This window comes from Grammomys surdaster, unplaced genomic scaffold (genome assembly GCF_004785775.1).
Source record: "Grammomys surdaster isolate TR1022 unplaced genomic scaffold, NIH_TR_1.0 262, whole genome shotgun sequence".
In the NCBI taxonomy this organism is placed as follows: Eukaryota; Metazoa; Chordata; class Mammalia; order Rodentia; family Muridae; genus Grammomys; species Grammomys surdaster.
Window position 1 is genome coordinate 1317707 of NW_021604703.1, and position 23401 is coordinate 1341107.

Genomic DNA, 23401 nt, shown 5'->3' on the forward strand with positions numbered 1-23401 from the left:
ATAATTATGGAAACATTGAAAATGTATGAATTACTAAATATGATGGACACAGAGTGGGTGCATGCTGCTGGAAAGGTAGCCCTGGTGGACTTGCTCCACACAGAGTTGTCCCAGGCCTTAGGTTTTTAAAGAAAAATGGCAACATCTGTGCAACACAATAAGACCTGCTTAGGCTTGGTATCCCAGCGTGGTGGGGTGCCCTGTGTTCCTGTGGACATGGAGGGTGCAGGCAGAAAGATTAGGAGTCCAAGGCCACTGGCTACACAGTGAGTTGTGCACCAACTGGGTTATCTGAGACTGTGTCTCAAACCTCCTACCCTGGGCAGTGGGGCAAGATGTAAAGGTCAATAATAAAATATTTGCTTTCCTGGGCCCAGCCATGAGCCCAAAAGGTTGCCAAAAGGCATGCAATTATCTCTAGGTTGCTTTCTTGGCACTTTTCTTGGTACTGTTTCAGGAGCAGGCAGGAATGATAGCCAGTAACTCAAGATTGAAGGGAAATGTAGGCATGGTAGAACCCATCTGGAACTGGAGCACCTAAGAGGATGAAGCAGGAAGACTTTAATTTCAGGGCCAGTCTGGACTACATAATGAGACTTTGAAAATTTTAAAATTTAAAACTACAAAACATATCAAGGTGTGGTAGTACGTGTTTTGAAAAGTGGAAGTAAAAGCATCAGGTGTTCAAGGTCAACCTTGGCTACATAGTCTCAGGCCAGCCTGAGTTAAATTAGAGTCTCAAATAAAAAATAATAAACACAGACAAGCTGGACATAGTTGAGCATGCCTTTAATCCCAGTACTTGGGAGTCAAAGATAGGTAGATCTCTGTAAGTTTGAGACCATGCTGGTCTATATAATGAATTCTGGGACAGCCAGAGCTACAGAGTGAATCACTGTCTTAATTAATTAGTTAATTAATTAAACAAACAATTTAAGAGGAGAGAAGTATCACTCCTGCTATAAAACACCTTCTCCCCAGGAGTTTGAGGTTTTTCCAGGACGGGGCTATGAGTGTGGAATGCAGGCTGTCCTCAGAGCACAGAAGGGGTGACTTTCTGGAATCCAGGGTGCTACTCTTCTCCTCTCCATGTTTGGAGAGTCTGGTATTTATTTCACTGGGAGTGTGGCTCTGTTATCACAAAAGTGTAATGAGCCAAGGTTATCTGCAATGACAAAATAAGTGTGAGTGAGACTGAACCGGTCCCATGAGAATAGGAACTAATGCTTTGCACCCAGAGAGCACATGAGTATCAATATCCGTGCCTCAGCTTCTGCAAGCAAGGCTTCTGACTGAAAAGGCTATCAGCGGTTTGAGGTTCCGGCCTGTAACAGTAAGATAGGGCTTTGTGACCTGACAGGAAACATCGATAGGCCTCCCTGAGGTTCTGAGAGCTGTAGTCCCCTTGCACAAAATTCACATGCACAGTGGACTCCACAAGCAGGCTCAGAGAGCCCTCACAACTCCACAGAGAGAACAGGTGCTGGGTTGCAAAGAAACCTCTGGTAAAAGAAACCCAAAAGTTTTGTTTTTAAACACAAGGTCTATGTAGCCCTGGCTGGTCTGGAACTCTCTATCAGGCAGTCATTGGACTGACAGAGATTCCACTAACCCTGCCTCCTGAGTGCTGGGACTAAAGGCATGTACCACTCTTCGGAGTGTAAATTTTTAACCCTTAATGATTTTTAAGCCTCACGACTTAGAGCCCTCAAGATGGCCACTAGCTGGCCCCCCGACTAAGGTTTGCATAGAAGATGAAGCACCACGGGAGCAGAAAAAGGAAGTGAGCTGTTAGAAACTGCTACAGAACACACAGCATCAGAGTCACCATGGAACCAAATGGCCCTTCCAGCAGCCGCAGCTTGGGTTCAGTTCCTTGCTGCCGTATGCTTCTCTAGGAAAAAACTGGAACCTGACACTGGAACCAGGATATTTGAAATACGGAAGATGAGACAGAGTGAGGGGTCATGACCCCTAAGACTTTCAAAATTATTTCCTTTGCATTTTTCTACTGGCAAATATGTCATTGGTTTGGAGCTGGACTATGTTTGAGTCACAAGAATGATGTCCCGTTTGGACTGAATCTGGATCTAACCAAGGCCACCCAAACTAAAATGAACAGATAGTGGAAATGGTGGACTATTGTGAGCCCGTGAGTGCAAAGCTAGGGAAGGGGACCATGTGAAGATGGAGTTGGAGAACAGCAGGAACCAGTGTATAGACAATGTTAGGGACAGGTCAGGCTGCTGAGTACAAAGAGCCGGACTCAGAAGGACAAATGTCAAATGGTTTCTCTCAAACGTGCTATCTAGATTTTACACACACACACACACAAACACACACACACAAACACACACACACAGGGAGAGAGAGAGAGAGAGAGAGAGAGAGAGAGAGAGAGAGAGACAGAGAGAGACAGAGAGAGACAGAGAGAGAGAGAGGGAGGGAGGGAGGGAGGGAGGGAGGGAGAGGAGAGAGAGAGAGGAGAGAGAGAGAGGTAAAAGGGCATTTGGGAGAAGAGGAAACAGAGAGAAGAGGAGACAGAAGTGGGTATCACAGAGTACACAGTACATGAGATCTCGAATGACAGGTCATTATTAAACCATTACTTTATACAAAAAATACAAAGTAATAAAACATGTCTTACAGTCTTCGGAGTGCTGACATTATGAACCCAGCCATGTCTGCCACCATGTCTAACACCCAGTTCTCTGGTTGAAATTTTTTATATATTCTGTCTAGCTGGACCTGGTGTAAGGCCCAAAGTCTCAGCTACTCAGGAGATTAAGGCTTAAAATTTTACTCTTGGGTGTGGTGGTACACGCCTTTAATCTCAGAACTCAGGAGGAAGAGGCAGGGGAATCTCTTGTCAGTTCAAGAACAACCTGATCTACATAGAGAGTTTCCCAGATCAGCCAGTGTTTAAAACCAAACAAAAAAATTCAGGGTGTGTGTGTGTGTGTGTTTGTGTGTGTGTGTGTGTGTGTGTGTGTGTGTGTGTATTGCAGTACTGCAATGTGAGTTCAAGGCCATCCTCTGTAACTTAGCAAGAGCCTATCTCAAAATAAATGCTTTAAAGTTCTAGGGGAGAGAGAGCTGGGAGATCATTCAGTGGGTAAAGGGTCTGCTGCAAAACCTGACAACTCAAGACTCAGGATCAATCTTCAGTACTCACATGGTGGAAGGAGAGAACCAATTTCCAGATGTTGTCCTCTGACCTCCACACAGCCACTATGGCACAGGCATGCACACTTAGGAATTCGTGTGCATGCATGGTGCATGCACACAAACACTAAATTAATTTTTAAGAAACTCTTTAGCAGGGCTGTGAAGATGTTTCAGTGGATAAAGCACTTGTCACACAAGCCTGATGGCCTGAGTTTAAATCCCCAGGACTACATAAAGCCAAGCATGACTGCATGAGTCTGTAATCCCTGTTCTCCTACAGACCGATGGGAGGCAGAGACAAGAGAATTCTGGAAGCCCAAGGGCAGCTAACCTGGCACATGCAGAGCTGAACAACAGAGACTCTGTCTCAGACAAGGTGGAAGACAAGGACATCCAACATCTGAGGTTACCCTCTGACCTCCGCACATCCACCATAGCCCATACTAACCTGCACACATATTGGACATACAGAAAGATTACAAGGACTTTTTTAATTAGTTACCGAGCTAAGGCATGATGTCACGGGGCTGTAATCCCAGCACTCAGGAAACTGAAGCAAGAGGATCCTGAGCTGAAGTGGGCAACACAGTAAGATACTTTCTCAAAAACAAAAAAAGAGCTGACTAGTGAACATACAAACATAAAGGCAACACTGGGTTTATATATCACATGAATGAATAAAACCAGCAAGTCACTCTCTGAGAGTGACAATATTTAGTGTTGGTCATTTTTACGGTGTTCCTGACTCAAACCTACACAACAGTCCCATACGCCAGTACCTGGTCCCAGGTAACCTCCCTGTGGCATGAATGCCAATCCATTTGGAGGTATCTGCGCTGGTGATGTCTCTAGAGAGTGGATCTGAGGGTCTTGGGAACTAACAGGCTCTGGATGCATCAGCATCTCCCACCTTCCCAGCATCCTCCTGTAAAAAGAATGCCTTCCCCCAACAGCCTCTCCAGCTGTCCCATCCCCCAAGCACCATGCTCCCTCAGAGCTGAGAGTACAGTTCTGCATTCCATTCACACCGCATTCCCTTCTCTTTACCGACTTAACCGCTTCTGGCCTTCAGACCTTGTGACAGAGCTGCCCCCTTCCCTCAGAGCCAGTGTGTTGCAAACATATCTGGTGTATTATCTCCTTCCTAGGGTGAAGTGACTTAAGAGCAGGCTCAGATCTGTGGACCTCCTTCCTCTTGAGAAGGATCTGTGTGTGCTGTGGGTACAGAGAATGAAACAGAAAAGGGGACCGTGAAATGGAGAACTTGGTGTTGTGGGGGAGGGTTGTAAATTACATGTGATGTGAACACGGAAACGCATAGAAAGGGAAGGGAGAGGAGGAAGAATCAGCCAATTGTGTTTGAAAACACAACAATGGAATGGAATGATTGCAGGGAGGTGGTGGAACTCCCCTTTAATCCTGGTGCTCTGGAGGCAGACGCAGGTGGATTTCCTTGAGTTCACGGCCAGCCTGGTCTACAGAGTAAGTTACAGGACAGCCAGAGCGACACGGAGAAACCCTGTCTCAAAGAAAAACAGGAAGCGAATAGTGTGTGCTAAATACAAATAATTTTTCAATGATATGGGTATTGGGATGGCTCAGCAGGTAAAAGCACTTACTGCCCAAACTGACCTCTGTTTAATCCCTAATCCACAGTAGAAGGGGAGGCTGACTCCCTCCCAAAAGTTATCCTCTGACCACAAATGCACACGTGCCTGATTACTCTCTCCTCTTTCACAAACGTACACAGTAAATAAATGTAAAAGAAATTAACAGAAACTTTCACAAAACAGTCTCGCAACTTTTTATTTTGAAAAACTTCTAAAGCAAGACAGAGATAGTTGGCTTGTCACGTCATCTGTCATTCACGCTGAGACCTACCACAGCCTCACCCATGTCAACACCGCTGAAACGCTAGTCTCACCCAGCATCGAAGTGAGGATCTCACGGTGTGTCTTTATTCTCTCCTGGGATGTGGCTGTTTCTAGATCATTCCTTATTATTCATGGCCTTGGCAACCTTGAAGAGCTGTTTGGGACTATCTGACCATGGTTATATTGACACGATATACTAAGAGCATCTCAGAGAAATGACATATGTTCTCCAATAATTGCTCATTTTTTACACCGTTTATATTTTATACCCATTTTATACAGTTTTATGGCCCAGGCTAACTTTGAATTTAAAATCCTCATAAGGCCTGGGATTGCAGGTGTAAATCACCACACCCTGCTAGGTAAGACTTTCTTTTTTTTTGTTTGTTTGTTTTTTGTTTGTATTTCGAGACAGGGTTTTTCTGTGTAGCCCTGGCTGTCCTGGAACTCACTCTGTAGACCAGGCTGGCCTTGAACTCAGAAATCCGCCCGCCTCTGCCTCCCAAGTGCTGGGATTAAAGGCGTGCACCACCACTGCCCAGCTAGGTAAGACTTTTAAACCCTGCAGATACTTGCTTTTTGTGCTATTTTATGCCCGGCTTAACATCCACATGACATTCTTGTCAGTGGGTGACATTTACTTCTGAGGTTGCCTACCTTTTTCTATATCTGTTTTTCCTTAGGATTCTACTGTGCACAGGACTCTATCCTGGGTTCTTATTTAAAAGACTCAAATGCATTGTCATCTTTCCTGTTATTCAAACTGACTAAGGAAGGATTAGTCGTCAGATACTCCTTCAGGTTGATTCCAGCACTCAGGAGCCAGAGGCAGGAGGATCTCTGAGTTCAAGATCATCTTGGTCTACACAGGGAGTTCCAGGCCAGTCAGGGCTACACAGTAAGAACCTGTCTCAAAAATTAAATATACGTGTGTGTGTGTGTGTGTGTGTGTCTATATGTATGTATATACATATATATGTCAGACATTGTGGCACACACACAAACAATAAAATAAACTAAGCATTAAAAAAAAAAAAAACACCTTCCAGACTGGACATGGTGACCCATACCCTTAATCCCAGTATTCAGGAAAGCACATGGCAAAGCGGAGTAGTATAGCAGGATGATGTATATAGCATTGGGAAACAGGTTTCCATGGTAGGATGATGTATACCAGGTACCATGAGGGATAATATATGCAGGGTTAGGAAGCAGGGTATCATGGTGGAATGTATGCAGGCATGCTCACCTCATTGTGGGCAGTAAGCAGAAACAAGGGAATGGCATGCCAATACCTTCTTCAAGTGCTCACTCCCAAAGACCTCATTTCCTTCTTTCTAGGCCTCAAAACACATTATCCTTCTTTGTTCGGTGACCTGAGATGTCACCCTCAAATCTTACCCACAACCCACAAGAAACATTAAGGCACATTTTAACAAGTATGACATATATAAAAAGATTTCCTGAGCTAGTAAGGTGCTGTTCTGATTGTGAACTTGGGGTGCAGATTTGGTGGCACATGCATACAATCCCAGCAAGTAGGAGGCTGGAGTGGGAGGGTTAAGTTCTAGACTAGCCTATACCACCTTGTAAAACCAAACAAACAACAAAGGCAGAGTACAGACTATAAATCAAGAGAACTGGGCATGGTGGTGCAGGCCTGTAATCCTGAAGGCATAAGGACAGAGTCACGTTTGTCCTTAGGTACATAGGAGTTTGAGGTCAGCCTAAGCTAGGGTGAGATCCTGTCTCCACACTAAAGGAGGGGAGCTTGATCAGTAGAATACTTACTTGCCTTACAAGTTTGAGGACCAGAGTTCAGATCCCTAGAACCATGTACACATTTGTAATCCCAGTAATAGTGGGATAGGAGGTGGGAGGCAGGTGGATATCTAGCGCTTTCTGGCCAGAGAGCCTGGTTTGCATAGCAGTTCCAGGTTAATGACCCGCTGACTTATACAAAAAGCGGAAAGCTCCTGAGGAATGATATCCAAAGTTGTCCTCTCTCTCTCTCTCTCTCTTTCTCTCTCTCTCTCTCTCTCTCTCTCTCTCTCTCTCCTCTTTCTCTCTCACACACATGCACACAAAAACAAAAGGAAAAAAATATGTAGAGAAACGCTTTAAGATTGAATGGCAGGAAACCAGGCTAAGGAAAATGAAAGTAACCGTTGGTGCTCAGGCTCAAACAGCAGGGCAGAAGCCCCAGCTGCTGCTGACTTAAACACAAGCACCCATATCTACAAATGCCGGGACTTGCCTGTACTGCCCACTGAGCCCTTCCACAGCAACAGCCCATCACAGACTTCTAAACACGCAGCCATGCTCAATGAAGCACACAGCCAAGAAAAGGAACCCATACAGCAAGTTAAAAAGATTTATTGCCAGACTAGTCTTCCAGTCCAGAATCTGGGCTGTCCAAGGCTCAGGAAGTTGTCATGGTGCAACCTGATATGGGATCAACTCCCTTCATGGGACCCCTGTTCCATGTGGTGGCTGCTGGGAGCATGGGGGATCCACTCCAGTGTGAACCCCTCTCCCCTGATGGTGATGGGGCTCTGAGGCTGGCACAGTGTCCAGCTCTCAGAGGCCATGTAGACCTGTTCTAGTGCAGGCTGAGCCCTCTTTGAGGCCAGGCACCAAGGACTTGACCTTGAAGGAGAAACAGATGAAGCCAAATCACCTGAGATTGAGAAGATGAACAGGTGCAAGAAAAAGCAGCCACCTATAGAAAAAAAAAAAAAAAAAAAAAAAAAAGCAGCCACCTGTGAGCCAGAGATGTCCCGAGATGAGTCCATGTGGCCCTGTGGCCTGGATAGTATATAAAAAAACAATATGTTTCTAATAGTTAAAAAATCTAAGATTTCATAAAAAAGTCTGGGTTTAGGGCCTAAGGAAGAAAAATGTTGCAAATATCTGGCACCATTCCTTAGATGGCACTTACAGGTCACATTGGACTGCACCTCTCCAGGACTAGATATGCTACTGCAGACCCTGGCCACCTGGCACCAGAACGCATGTGCTATTGGGGTTTTGGTTTTGTTTCTTGTCAGGTATAAAGAATGCCACCCCATTCTTGAATGCGTCATATCGAAAAAGGAAAAAAAGAGGACATCACTCCCGGAAGAGATTGCTTTGGCTCCCTCGGTCTTCCGCTTGGCCCTAAGGTACCTGTGCTTTACTGAGGTTAATGCAGCCTGCCCAACAATAACTCTCACAGCTTTCTGTCACATGCCACCCTGCCTCTTCAGGATCTGTCAGCCCAGTGTTGGCTAGGCAAGTTGCAAAGAGAATGCAGTTAATCACAGAAGTTAATAGGGGGACAGACCTAAGACGGACTACCTAGACCTCTTTGCTGGAGGAGAGGTTCAGGGTGGAATGAGAGATTAATAATACTGTTATCGTGGCTTTAAGTTGGCGACTAACACAAAGAGGTGGGGTGAGCATAACTTCAGGAGGTCCAGGTTGGGCCAGTGTGAACTTAAGATTACCAAACACCTTGGTTCCCATTCCTTGACTGTTTTGGACATGAAAGAAACTCTGAGAAAGTTGGTAGGGGTGCAGAGGAGCGTGGCTTACAGCCCAGCAGATGTTGAGACCCACCCAGTCCATCCTCCCTCAGGTCAGGTTGCAGTGATTTTCAGAGAGGGTAAAGAACTATAGGAGAATGGAGTTAGAGGCAGGCAGGTCTGGGTCCCGGAACACAGAAGAAGAGGCATGCCTTCCTGGTGGCCCTTCATTCTGTGGCGGCTGCTGCCAGGTTATCTGCCCTTGAGAGAGGCGGCAATCTTGATGCAGCCCAGGCGCTTCCCACCACTGCTCAAGATACTCTGGATGCGGTAGTTGCCTGTGCTCAACCAGCTCGGCAGCTCCAGGTCAGGTACTGTGAAGTTGCTCGTGGGCAGTGAGTAGGTGCCCTGAGGGGAAGAAGTGAACCAGGGTCAGGGCGGCCTACTGCTGCGATCTGCCCCCCACCCCCTTTCCCATTCTGCTAAGATCTAAGAGTGGTACTGTAGCCCTTTTCCAGGCTGACTATGAAGGGTACCAGTGGTCACATCTAAGCATAACATCGCTCCATTTGACACATGGATAAACCAAGGCTCCCAGCTCCCAAGATATATATACCCAAGGAAGCAATATACAGAACGAAAAGGCCACACCCACTCTCCCTCTACCATAGAGGAGTAACCCTAGTGCCTTGACACCCCAAGTACTCACTTCCTTGAAGGGACAATGGCAGGGCAGCCCGTAGGTGTGCAGGGGCTCTGGGCAGGGTTCTCCAGGGGGAATGTATTGGTCTATCATGTCACAGATGTTCTCGTAGCTACAGCTGCCTAGCTGTTCTACGCATGGGATCTTGACCCAGAAGCCAGCCACTTCCTTCTCCACAGTGAGCTCCACCTGTCACAGCATTAATCAAGGTGACAGTGTGAGCTCCAGGGCACACATTCCTGCTCCCGCCTCTTAAAGTTTCATCTCATAACCAGCTGCAATAAGGCTTGTAGATGAATCTCAAAGTAATCCCCCCACACATATGTTTCCACTGGTTTGATTCTTTGAGACAGGGTCTACATATGTAGACCAGGCTGGCCTTGAACTTGCACCGATCCCCTCAGTCTCTTGTCCCAGGGTACTATGAGGAGAACAGAAGGTTTAGCTGGGGGGATGTTCTGGCTGAGTCCCAGTATCCAACCTTTCCTGAGCATGTGGTGGGCACCGATCACCAAATGTGAATGTCCCTTCTCTCTGACCTGCATACCATCTTCCAGTTGTCACTATCCAATGACAGGAACCAATACGATGACATCACGCTAGCTGGATGACTGTGGCACATGTCCTAGGCAGGCTTCTAAGCCCAGTCTTAGCTATAGAATCTTTCTGTTGACTGTTCCTGACGCATATTTTCTGTTGTGCCACAGACGATACAGTTATAAATGGAAATGTAGCTAGGTACAGGAATGACCATCTGAAATCATGGTAGCCTGGAGGAAAGGCAGGGAACTGAAAGTTCAAGGCCAGCCTGGTCTACTCATCTAGACTCTGCAACAACAAACAAACCAGTGAAATGGACAGGGAGATTCCTCTGAAACTGGTCTATGGTCCTTATTGTAGTTGGTTACAAAAGCTGAATGACCTCTCCAGATAGACCCAGCTGGATGAGAACTCTAGAAAGTGCTTCCCACTGCCAAGTTACCCTGATCCCACTCCTGTTCTAATGACTGCCTACCTGACCGAGGAGAAGCAGCCAGGATTCCCAAGCAAAAAGCACGGTTGCAGTTGGCACATGCAGAAGACTAACTATACTAGTGCCTGCCACGCATGCCAGTGGTCTCTCAGAGCCATGTCTGTGTCCCACCAAAACCAGGAAGGGAAAAACTCAGAGTGGTCAGTGGGAAGTTGGCACTCCACACGTGATTCCTATGGATGTTACAAGAAGGAGTGTGTGTGTGTGTGTGTGTGTGCGTGTGTGTGTGTGTGTCCATCATCCACTTTGGTTTTTTAAGTAGAGTCTCCCGCTGACTCATCAGGTTGGTTTGCTAGGGATCTATCCATCTCTACCTCCTCAGGCCTAGGGTTACAAGTATGTAGGCCATCATGCCTGGCTTTTTACATAGGTTCTAGGGGATGAATATAGGGCCCCATGCTTGCACAGGAAACATGTTATCAACTGAGCCATCTCCCCAGCCTGGAAGCCACAGTTCTCAAATCCCTTTCAGCTCAGACATGCTAGCGATCTCTGCATCTTAGCCTTACTAGATCTGAGGGGTCTCACCTTTGTGTTGTTTGTTTGGATCTTTGTGTGTCTGAGACAGGCTTTTATGTGGCCCAGGCTGGTCTTACACTTGCCGTGCAGCAGAGAGTGGCCATGACCTCCTAATCCTGCCTCCACCTCCCAGATGCTGAGATTAATTATAGATGTGGGCCATCACCCTGGCTGAGGTTCTGCTCCTGAGAGATAAATCTTGGGATGGCACTTATTCCTCCAGACTCCTCTAGACCCAGACTGCTACCTGAATCTTCAAATGCCCTAGTACAAGAGGTATAGGCTGTCTTCTTCAGGGCCGAGAAATGGTGACAGCAACAGCCTGAATCCTGTTGGGAGTTGAAACTGCTTGCCTCCATGGCCTGCTCTGCTAATCCTGTGAATCCATCCTGATTGCACAGTGACCTTTCCTCTGGCTGCCTCCTCTGCTGGGAAAGTCTATTCCTCCTCAGATCAGGAACAGCCGGAGGGCTAGTTCTGCCCCTGAGGGAGTTAGTCAACTGCCTTCAGTCTCTACTTCCTCAGCTAAGAGTGGGATGGTTTATATAGTACTTTCTTGTCTTTTGTGTGGTCCCACCAAGGAAGATTGTACCTGGCCTCACTTAAGAGCCCCAGGATACAAAACCTGCCAGCTGCTTCACATCCCTCTTCCCCTCACTTAGCCAAGGTTCCCAAGAGGAACCTGAACCAGTCACTATCTAAACAGGAGTAACTGACTGACTGACTGTATGAATTTCTATGGGGCTTCCCCATGATTGCTCCTCCCCAGCCCAGGACCCGCATAGCATTGGAAGCCCAGGGCAAAAGTCACTGATGTCAAAGACTAGTTAGTCCCGAGGCAACAGCCACAACCTGTCATTAGGGGATTACAGACAATGTCTCCTGGCCATCTCAAACCTATGGCCAACAGGGCTCAGAAATATGTCACCATGTATCCTCTGCTACAGCGCTTGTCCACCTAGCACAACTAAACCAACTCCTAAAGTCCACAGATGTGCACTGCAATACTCTAGGCCTGCACGCTGTTTTCTGACACAAAGCAGCTGTAGGCCTGTTCTGCAGGCCCCCTTCATAGAGTGTATCCTGCATAGATGTCTTCTCCCTCCTTTTTCGTTTCTGTTTGTTTGTTTGTTTGTTTGTTTGTTTTGTTTTGTTTTTTGAGACATGGTCTCACTCTGTAGCTCTTGCTGTTCTGGAACTCACTACATAGACCAGGTTAGCCTCAAACTCAGTGACCGACCTGTCTCTGCCTCCCAAGGGTTGGGATTAAAAGCATGCCCCATCAACCCCAGCTCTAAACCAAAGAAACGGGGTACTGCCAGCAAGACCCGAACCCCTGCCTTAGGTTGACAGGCACTTGCTAAGGCCCTTGGCAACCCCTTCCTAACATAGGCCACTGCTCCTCCACATGGATTGAGCTGTGTCTAGATCACACGAAGATATCTACTAGTGTCAGACATCTAAAACTCAGCTGAGCAGCAGTGGCACATGCCTTTAAACTCAGTTCTTGCTCAAGAGATGCCTAAGATGCAGGAACTGTGATTGAGCCCAACAGTACAGGATGGTCTCCAACTGGCCGTGAGACTGAGCATGTCTTGAACTCCTGAATTTCCTGTGCTTCCTCCCAAGTGCTAGCATTTATAAGCATGCACCCCCAGGCTTGGCTCCCAAATTCTTTTAAATGATCTAAACTTGTTCTAGAATAGGTCTGGACCAGAAAGAGACTGCAGGGCATATAAGAACATCTTAGAAAGGTGGTGATTCTAACCAAAGAGTAAAGAACTACAATAAACAATGCCACAAGAAACCTTTACCATAAAATAAGAACATATACAAAAACAAACACACAACCGGGCAATGGGTGGGAATAAGCTAGCATTCCCAAATAGATGAAGAGCAAGTGAACTGTAAAAGGATCGCTTGCACTCATGAGGGGTGACATTAAAGACTGGCCAACACACAGACGTTAGAGTCAAAAATTATGTGGGAAAGAAGACACAGCTATCACTGTAGGTACAAACCTGGCTGACTGGAGACATTTGGGCATTGTCTATCAAAAGAGCTTTTAAAGCATGCATCTGAGCCAGCAGGCTGCCTCAGCGGGTCAAGGTGCTTGCTGTGTAAGCCTGGCAATCTGAGTTCCTGCCCCAGAAGCCAACAAAGGTGGAAGGAGAAAACCGAATTTACAACTTTGTCCTGTGGTCTGTACATGTTCCCTGTGTCGTGTGGGTCTCACCCCACATATCATATGCAGACACACGAATAAAAGAAAATATTTAATGTGAAGGTACATAATCAGGAGAGTATAAATAGATCATTATTATAAGGACAAATTCTAGCCAGCATGGTGTCTCCCAAACTAATCACGTTGTCTCATTAGAACAACGAGTGAAGATTCTGGGAGGATCTGTAACAGCCAACAATGACCAGTTCCTGAGGAATTAGACTAGGAGAAGACATCTAATAGAAGCCAAGCATGGTGGCACACGCCTGCAATCCCAGTCCTCAGGAGGTGATGGCAGAAGAATCAGAAGTTCAAAGTTATCCTTAGGTACTTATATTAAGTTGTGGGGCAGCCTAAACTACATAAGGCCCTGACTCAAAAAAACAGAAAAAAAGGTTGGGGACATGGCTTTGGCAGAGTGCTCACTTAATAGGTGTGAGAGGCCCTGGGATCCACCCCAGGTATGCTAGTTTACCTGTGATCTGAGCACTCCAAGGGTGGAGGCAAGAGAGCCAGGAGCTCACAGCAAGTTCAAGGCCAGCTAAGGCTATATAAAGCCCTCATCAAAACACACATACAAAGCACTGCTTGTTTTCATATGTATTTTTTAAAAATAAATACATGCAGTATGGATAAAGGAAATAGCATGAGTCATTCAGCTGTGACAGTCCATGTTGTGGTGGCTCATGCCCATAATCAAACTGAGGCACATGAGTTCAAGGCTAGCCTGGGCTACAGAGTGAGACCCTGTCTCAAAACAAAAGAAAATAGCCTATGTCCCTGGCTACTGGCTATGCAACAAAACAACACAGAGGAGTCCATGGCGAACAGTAGGCCACCATATCCAAGAGCAAGTATGAGTGAATCCCAGCTGACATCTGGGTTTCCCTTCCATCCCATTACCCTGAGACTCTATGATCCCACCAGGTAAGTCTGTGAAATCCGAAGTCCTTCACTACCTATGAGTATGCATTTCCCACAATGCCTGCTGCCTGCCCACTCCCAGTCCATCTTCCTCCTACCCTGGGGCTCACCTTCTGAGGAGAAGTGAGGGGAACACTGGTCTTGCCCTCAGCGCTGACGATCACATCTCCAGGAACAACAATGGGGTCAGGTTGGAGCGTGAGGCTTTTGATCACTGCAGGGTCCTTTCCTTCATCGCAGTTATCCCAGGAGAAGCCACCAAGTCGGGAAGGCTAAGGACAACCAGACAGCAAGGAGAGAAATGGAGGAAAAGAAATGTTTCAGCATACAAGAGTTGGAGGCCCGCTTATTCCCTTCTGAACACCACAGTAACAGTTGCACTTGTCTGACCCAGTCTTCAGGCAAGATGCCAAAGTGTGAGGCCAAGGCCCGTTATATCAAACCTTCAACTTCAAATAAGGGAGTTGGGATACAGCTCAGTTAGTAGAATGTCTACCTGGCATATCGGAAAGCTTAGGCTCTATCCTTGACTTGGCACAAACCCGGTGTTGTTCATGGGCAATGCTTGGGAGGTAGAGGCAGGAACATCAGGAATTTATGGTCATCTTCAACTACATAGCCCATAGCAGGCCAGTCTGGATACACAAGATCATGTTCTGGGGCAGGGGAAGAGAGACTTGGCTGGCTGTGGGGGTACAAACCTATCATAATGTAAACACTCAGTTAAGACAAGATCATTCTAGATCATTCTGGTCATTCTAGATAAGCCTAGGCTACAAGGAAAGGGAGGAAGGAAGGGAAGAAGGAAAGAAAGAAAAGGGAGGGGAGAAAAGAGGGAGGAAGGGAGAGAGGAAGGGAAAGAGGACTCACCCCCAGCTAAGGAAGTATTGGCAGTTAGTGGCTGCAGAGAGGAGTCATTATTCCTTGAGGGGGTTGTGATACTCATTGATAGCCCATGTCCGAAACCATGCACATATGAGCAACACTAATTGGACTCAATGAGTTATTAAAAGAAGACACAAATGGCAGGCAGGTGTGCTGGATTGAAGGGGAATGTAGAACTGGATACAATATAGATACATTGTATATAAGTCAATAAATAAATAAATAAATAAATAAACAATACTCTTTTTAATAACGGCATTAACCTCATTTATCTTTGAGGGTACCTTCTCTGAGCTCTGACCCCGCCACCTATGTCTCTCCAACTAGCTTTGGGAGGCCACCACAGGACAAGCTCCTGAAAGAGTCACCCTTGTAGTCCATACACACGAGCCTGATCATGCCCCACCCCATGTCCAGTCCTAGGTCAGCAACAATGGGGAACAAGGAGAAGGAACACGAGGAGAAACAACAGTAACGCAAGCCTTACCGTCCAGGAACAGGACCCACAGGACAAGATCTACAGGAGGCCCCTCAGTGATGACCAATGACTTTCTCATCTTACAGGTACATTCTTACTCCCCTGTCGCAAACCACACCATATGCACGACGTGAGTCACCCACCACTCCTCTACAGAGGAACTTCTCAAATCTTTCTCCACATGACCTAGATCCAAGTCATGTGACCACTAGCCCCCAGAACCTTAGGATCTGGAATTTAGTCTACACCTGTCTCTGTCTGTCTCTCTCTCTCTCAAAATCTCTCTCACTCTCAAAACACACTCACATGCCCTCAGAGACCCCTTACAAGGAAGGACCCCTAGCATTACCATTGTCTACACCCAGCCTTAGAAAATCTGCCAACCCTGTGTCCCCAGCCTGGCCTCCATCTTAACCCATCCATAGCCATCTGAACCCAGAGAGAGCATCTGGTCCATGCTAGACCCCAGCTTCTCTCTGCCAAGCTTTGGAATTATGACACAAGAAGCTGTGTAATCCTATTACCAGAGGCATTGTACGTGACCCTTATGACACAAGGCTTAGCACTGTCTTGGGTCAAAAGTTTTAAGGTGGGTTCCAAACATGTACACTTGTGACTCAGCTCCAAGTCCAAGTTCAAGAAGGGACAAGACTAAGAGTTCTTCTGTCCTATGGAAAAGGGACACAGAGTCAGCGTCACCATGTGATCTACTACAACACTAAAGGAGCCAGGCATGGTGACATATACCAGTAATCCCAGCACTAGAGAGGCTGAGGCAGGAGGATCTCAAGCTCGGAGCCAGTCTGGGCTACATAGTGAGACCTTGTCTTCAAAAAAGAACAAAAAGCAATCTAAGACCAGCAAGACCAGCACGGGGCACATGCCTGTAATCCCAGCACTTGTGAGATGGAGACAGGAGATGGCTCTGAAGGTCACACAGTCATCCTCAAATACACAGTGAGCTCATAACCAACCTGGGATGGAAAAACAAAAGCATCACAGGGACCTTGGACAGGTATGGCTTTGGAGTGCCAGTAAGGAAACCTAGGCTCCAGCCAAACAGACCTGTGTTGAAATCACAGCCTGGCACACACTCCTGTATTGGAGTCCTGATTTCTGATTTCCACATCTTTTAAGTAGATGCATTTTTTATCTTCCTCCCATAACTGTCACAAGGTGAAAAAACACGCGTAACAGCTCATGACATTGTGTCAGACACCAAGCATGAGCTGGCTCACTAAAACACAGCCATGTGTCTCCCTGGCCTCTGTTTCCTGCCACCAACTCCATGAGATCCCTGTAAGCCTGTTAAATTCCATGTTCAAGCTTCTTGGCATGGACCTCTGATTCCTGGAATGAAAGGCCACACTGTGACTAAGAAAGGCAGGGCCAGGGTAGGTATCAGCAGGTATTTTGCTCAAACTTCATTCCATAAGTATTTGTGGAGCAACAATTTCAGGCCCTGGACTGAGGGCTACGTAAACAATAGGAAGCAGTCCTGCCCGGCCTTGTGGAGCTTATAGTCTAATGTAAATAAGTGTTACCCAGACTGGCAGTGTAACTCTGTGGTAGAGAGCTCACCTAACATGCCTAAGGCCCTGGGTTCAAACCCAAGTACTAGGGGATAGAAAAACGGAAAAAAAAGAAAGGGAGGGGGGGAGGGAGGATCAACCACTGTAATATAAGTGTCAGAAGGTGATGTAGAGAGTTAACTTAGGTCTTACTCAGAGTGGTTGAAAGGTGACACTTAAAATATTCTTTCAGGATCAAAAGTCAGCCATCGATATACACCGAACACAAGCAAAGGCCCTGAGGTAGAAGCTCAGCTGGTTCCAGTACTGCAGAAAGGCCAACAGGTTAGACGCGTTGGATTAGGGACCTTGCTGAAGCTGAAAGGGTAGCAGTCTCATTTATCTATCATAAGCCCTCATAGGTCAAAGAGAGCAAAGTGGCGGTGGTGCAATAGAACACCTTAGAAGGAAAGTATCCGTGCTTGGAGAAGGATGGATTGGGGAGGAGGAGAGGCTGGTCAGAAGCTAAGTGGAGGAATGGCTACGTAGTAACCTGGGCTGCCAGGGTAGGAGGCTGCTTTTCCCAACTCAGCAGCCTGATTCACAGTGAGGATTACTTTGGGCTCAGGGAAGTTGCTAGGGTTACCATTTTAGAATCTTCCACCCTCTCCCATCATCCCTTCCCTCAACCCTAGGTGACTTCCCATAAGGTGGTCCCCCAAGAGCAGGACCTGGGCAGCTATAGCTGTGAGGCATTCTAGCAGCTGAGTCCAGGCTCATGGGAAAAGGGAGGACAGAGGTCAGCAGTGTGTACCTGGAACCTGGAAGATGCCATCCCCAGCCTAGAATATAGGGACAAGTCAACAGGCAAGGGTTAAAATCACCCACTGACCACTACTGCTCTCACTAACAGCCGCCTCCAGCATGTTAACCCCTAGAGGTTCAACTTCCTCATTTATTAATGGGCTTAACTACACCTTCTGTCAGGGCGATAGCAGGGGTAAGAAGTCTGTACACAGAAAGCAACAGAACAGAACTCAGCTCCTGAAGAGAGCCAAGCTTATTTAAAATTTTCTGCCCCTGGCTTGAGAGGAGTGGGAAGATGTGACAGGGATGGCAATAGGGAACCCCAGAGCAGGTGCTGGAACAGAGAAGGGACATTCATGGGAAACAGATGAGACCCAAATAAAGCCTAATTTAGTTCACAGTAACGGACCTACTTGGTTTTAACAAGCACACTGATAATATGGAATGCTAACAAAAGCTATTAGGTAGACACACAGAACTCTTATACTATCCTTATAAAATATCCCAAAATTAGGAGATAGAGGCAAGAGCATCAGTAGTGCAAGGTATTCATTAGCTACTTACGAGAGTTTTAGGCAAGCCGGGACTACAGAGACCCACCCTGTCTCAAAAAAAAAATTTTTTTTAAAGAGGAAAAGTACAAACCTCAATCTACAGCACACAGTAGGTATACAATAAAAGACACCCACTATGCAACATAGAGTCTAGTAAGTGCCCAGCACAAAGCCAGCCATATCTGAGTCACCACAGCCCAGGGTCACAGGACCAGTCAGTGATACAAGACCTCAGGGTTCCAAAGGCTCAGTCACTCACTGGTCACTGCAGACTCAAGTTCTGTGCCCATAAGCCTCTAGAGAACATGGAGATGACAGCCAGTAAGGTTCAAAAGTGTCACTGATTAATCTTGAGGAAAGTCACTAATGGCGAAAAGGAGGTTGGTACCTACAATGCCTGAGTTGCTCCAAACTGCCTATCTGAGCTCCTAAAGTTTGGAATGGCACCCACAGGTAAAACATACAGAAGAAATGGGGATATCTGCAGGCCTACTGCCTCTAACTGGGCTCCACCTCACAAGGTCGGCTGTGGAGCCAAGACTATCATCCCCACACTAGGAGACATGAAGAGACAAGTTGACTAGCCTCTGGGACAGTGAGGTCAAAAGGTTCTTCCTCCTACATGTAACATCTTCTTGCGTCTGACCAAACAAGGCCAAGGCCATACTGCCCCCAACTGTACTCTTCTTTGGGATTCTGCAAACATCTGGTTCATGAAAGCCCTCACCCTATGCTGACATCACACACATTTTATACGCCAAGGCTAAGATGGTCACAATACCTTCCTCCTTTATCCAGCCAGTGCTAGCAGGAGGAATCTGGAGGACCTGCACTTTTAGACCACAACTAAAGGCAACGGGACTGGCCTATTCCCTCAGAATGACCGAACTTCCCTTTCCCAGGGGTCTGTAGCGTGGGAAATGAGAGACAGGGAAGTGAAAGACTGGCAGGAGATGGAGGGTCTCAGTGGCTCACAACCAGGTGCTTTGGAATCACATGGCTGGCCCTCAGTCACTTGGTAGCCAAGTTTGAATCCCCTGAGCTGATTCAACCCTCCTACCAGCAGGAAGACCTCAGAGCCAAGCAGAAAAGAGGGAAAGAGGAGAGCGGGGAATGCAGCGAGTCACAGGCTGGGGCAAGAACGTTCACTTCGCTGCTCTGCACCCGGAAAGGACAGGACGATTCGATTCGGAGGAGAGGAGCCCCCCCAGGACAATCTGGACCTATCAATCCCGTGATGTCGCTGAAGGCCTGCTCCAGGATCGGGGGCACTCACGCGCTTTGGGCCGAGGCGCACAGGGGCGACGGGTCCCGCGATCAGCAAGCCCAGCAGGAGCAGCAGCGGCACAAGATGCATGGCGACGGTCCTCGAGGTGGGTCTAGGTACTGCGACTCACGGGTGCCTTTAAAGCCAGCAGGTCGCTGTTGCAAAGCCTGGCTGCGCTCAGCGCTCCGCCCCGCGGGGCTGAGATTGCAGGCCCTAGGCGGGACTTCTCGGCCACGCCCCAAGTACGGCTTGCTTCAGCCCCACCCTCAACGGCCTACTGCAGGGGCAGAGCCAGCGGAGGAAGGGGCGGAGCTGAGTGCTGAGTACAAAAAAGGCTCTGCGAAAGAGGCGGGGCCGATTGAAGGCGGGGCTGAGGGAAGGGGCGAGGCTAAGAGGGCGGAGAAAGGCCAAGAGCGAGGGGCGGGACTGCATAGGGGGTGGGGCTAAGAGACGGGTGCTAGGGCGGAGGCGAATGCAGAAGCAGGGCTCAAGGCGCGGTTGGGTGAGGGGGATTTGGGGGAGATAGGCGGGGTTTGTTGGGCGGGGAGGGGTGGGGCGGGGGGGGCGAAGCTCTGGGGTGTGTTTATCGAGGTTCAGTTTTTTTTTTCTCTCCCAGGTTCTTTACAGAGAGGCAAAGCTCCCTGCCAGTTTCCTGCTTCTATGCGCCCGTATTGTAACTCCTGGCATCTGGTTGTTGGCAATTAACAGTATCTAAAGCGCTGCCAAGCCAACAGGCTTTTAGTCCTGGAGAAGCGTCTGCGCCTGAGGCTGAGATTAGGGGATGGAGCGCTTATCGCCATCCGCAGTCTTTCCATTGGACACCAAAGTTTACTTTCCAAAGTACAAACAAAATACCAGAAACGTTGACAGAAAGAGCACACACTGTCACCGTGGTCAGCCCGACGAGTTCGAGACCTCCACTAAGGCCAAACTGGGCTTCATTGCTGAAAAGAATTTTCAGACTAGCCGTATGGTGAATCAGGGTTAGTGATTTTATTAAAAATATAGATTTAAGCATGAGGCTTAAGAGACAAAATAGCGCTCAGAACAAAGTTAGACACACTTAAAGTAGAAAAAGTAGAAAGTAGATTTGTGGCCTTCTCAAAGACTCAAATTCCTAGAATCCTCATTCTGACTATGTACTAGATTTTGGAAGCCCATTGTTCTGGGAATCCCATCCCTGTTTCTTTATTCCATAATCTTAGTTATGGATTGGCTCTAAAGGTGCCTTGGACAGGGTTCCAAGCTGGTTAGCTGATACCAGAAGTCACCGAACTTGCACAGGGAGCTGAGTGCATATGCTTCTTGGTAAATGAAATTTCTAGTAAGATTGCTAGAAAACTGTAGACTTAACAACTGGGAATGTGGGAGCCTTAAGCAATACTTAATTGTGCTGGGATTCTTGCCTTTCTGCTCCAGCCAGATTCCAGGTGAAGGAGTTCCTTTTTCCTTCTTTTCACCCCTCAATTTTTTTTCCCTATCTTCCTTCTGTAAGAAATAAATCACAGGGCTGGAGAGATTGCTCAGTGGTTAGGAGCACTGACTGCTCTTCCAGAGGTCCTGAGTTCAATTCCCAGCAACCACATGGTGTCTCACAACCATCTGTCATGGGATCCAATGTCCTCTTCTGGTGTGCCTGAAGACAGCAACAGTGTACTCATTATACATAAAATAAATAAATAAATCTTTTTTTAAGAAAAGAAAAAAAGAAATAAATCACTGGGTCTGCCCTGAGCCTGAGCTACACTTAAAACCTGTCAGAGTTACAGATTGAGCAGGAGGTTCAAGGTGGCTGTCACCTGTTGAAAACTGAACCTTGGAGAGATGTAGGCAATCCTCTGAGCTCATCTTTAGTAAAGGGAGCACCCTCAAGCCCCAAGCCTCAAGATGGTCATTAGATAAGACTGTCCTAAACCAACAGGATGAACAACTTGGGGAGGAGGTGCTATGTTAGAAGAATACAATGATTGTACCTGAGTCCCAAATTATGGGGGAGAAAGAGGAGGAACTTCTCTGTATCGGGACTTTAAAACCACTGTTTTTCACCAGTTCAACAACCCAGCTATTTTTACTTTTTCTCTATGTCCCTTTCTATAGAATGGTTTTTTAAAAAACTGATTCATTTTCATGACTCTCTTGAATTTGTCATAGAATAAGGGTCTTGTTTCTCCTCTTTCTTGCCTCAAAAATATTCCTCAAATTACCAGGAGATGTGGGACTATAACTTTTAGTTACTAATGAATAGCCAGCACCTGACAAAACTGTCAATTTTCAATGTGTCTTTTAAGCTACATTTTGTTTTATTCATTTTGTGTGCTTGTGTAGTTTCCCCTTTGTTCAAATTGAAATACATTTCATATGATTAAGAATACAACATTGATTTGTCTCTAATAACTAGGCTGCATATTTTACCCAATGGTTCTATCATACTAAACTCTCCCCTTCATAACACACAAATGCAAGTCAAGGACCAGAAGGGAAAAGCTCTTTCCCAATATCATATAGCAAAGAGAAAAGAGAGGTCATTCATACTCTGGCTGATCCCACAGGTTGTAGGGGTTGCCCGTGGGGCCTTACCCTTAGATAGGCAGGACTACAGTACTAGCTCTAGACTGTTGCAGGATATTTGATCACACTGTGAACCCCAAGATTGTGTTATATACTGGAAACACCTGTTTTTAGTTGTGGTGCGGCTCAGCCTTAGCATATACCTTTAATCCAAGAGCTTTCTGGTTGCATATCGTAAACAAGAGTAAATAAAATCAACTCCAGGTCAATAGGCTGAGCAAGCAACCAATTGATGAGAAGAAGGAACATAGGATTAAGAAAAAAACAAACAGAGAGTAAGAGGGAGTCAGGAGAACGGATAGAGAGAAGTACAGGAAGTAGAAGGGAGGAACGTTCAGTTTGAAGGAGGTTTTTTTAGACAGCGTGAGAGGGGGAATTGCTTCTGGGACATCAACAGGAGGAAGGTCAATGGGTGCTTTCTCGGCTTCTCTGAGTGAGCAGGCTTTCACCCCAGCATCTGGCTCCCGCATCTTCATTGGTAAAACTGAATAATTGAGATTTTGTTAAAACAAAACAAAAAACCAGTGGACCTGCTGGAGAATTATTCATCCATGTACACAGTTGTGAAATCCCCACACCCCCATCATCCACTTCCTCCTGACTCCTAACCCTCCATCTTCTCTGCCTGACAACCCTCCAGCGTCTCACAGGTAGGTGAACGGACACATTCCCTCAGGTTTGTATTCCTGCATAAATGGATTTGAAGGAAACGCTAGAATCCCACAGACACAGTCACTGGAAAGCAAACCATAACCACAATGGAAAGGGAGATGGGACAGGCTTGTTCAGCAGGCTTCTACTTTGGCCCTGCCACCTACTGCTATAGAAGAGTGGTCAGGGGTCTCAGCTCTCTGACTTCAATTTTCTATTTGAAAAATGAGGATTTAAAAAACATAAGGATAGAGGTGAAGGTGTAGCTCACTTGGTAGAGTGTTTGCATAGTATGCACAAGGCACTGTGTTCCATCCTAGCACCACATAAACTGGGCATGGTGATGCCTGCCTGTGATTCCAGCACTTGTGAAGTAGAAGCAGAAGATCAGAAGTTCAATGTCAACCTCAGCTCCCTGTGGAGTTCTAGGTCTGCTTGGAGTACATGAGACCTTGATACAGCTAAATGTATCAGCAAGGAAATGTATCATAAGAAAGATGATTCAGTCATAAGCCTTCTCTATTCACTGACAGATTTGACAACTGGACAAAATAAAGGCCTTGTCCACACAACACTGCCACCCCCAAGGCACATCCCACCCTCATCAAGTCTGGAGTCTTAGTGATGGGCAGTAGCATCTAAAGAAATCAACAGATGGTACCAAGCAAGAGTCTCCAAAGACAAAAATCCCCATTAAAGCAGTACAAAGTGGGGGTGCTTGCCTTCCCG

General features: G+C 46.8%; 1 protein-coding gene across 1 annotated transcript; it reads right to left on the bottom strand.

Annotated features, from left to right (window-relative positions):
* Positions 1–7402: 7402 nt before the first annotated feature.
* On the bottom strand, positions 7403–19634 carry Gm2a (GM2 ganglioside activator). Its single transcript, XM_028775930.1, has 4 exons — positions 19463–19634; positions 14062–14223; positions 9258–9440; positions 7403–8956 (listed from the first exon to the last, which is right to left on the bottom strand). Exons 1-4 carry the CDS (start codon positions 19541–19543, stop codon positions 8801–8803), a joined length of 582 nt encoding a protein of 193 aa, XP_028631763.1. The 5' UTR covers positions 19544–19634; the 3' UTR covers positions 7403–8800.
* Positions 19635–23401: the final 3767 nt, after the last annotated feature.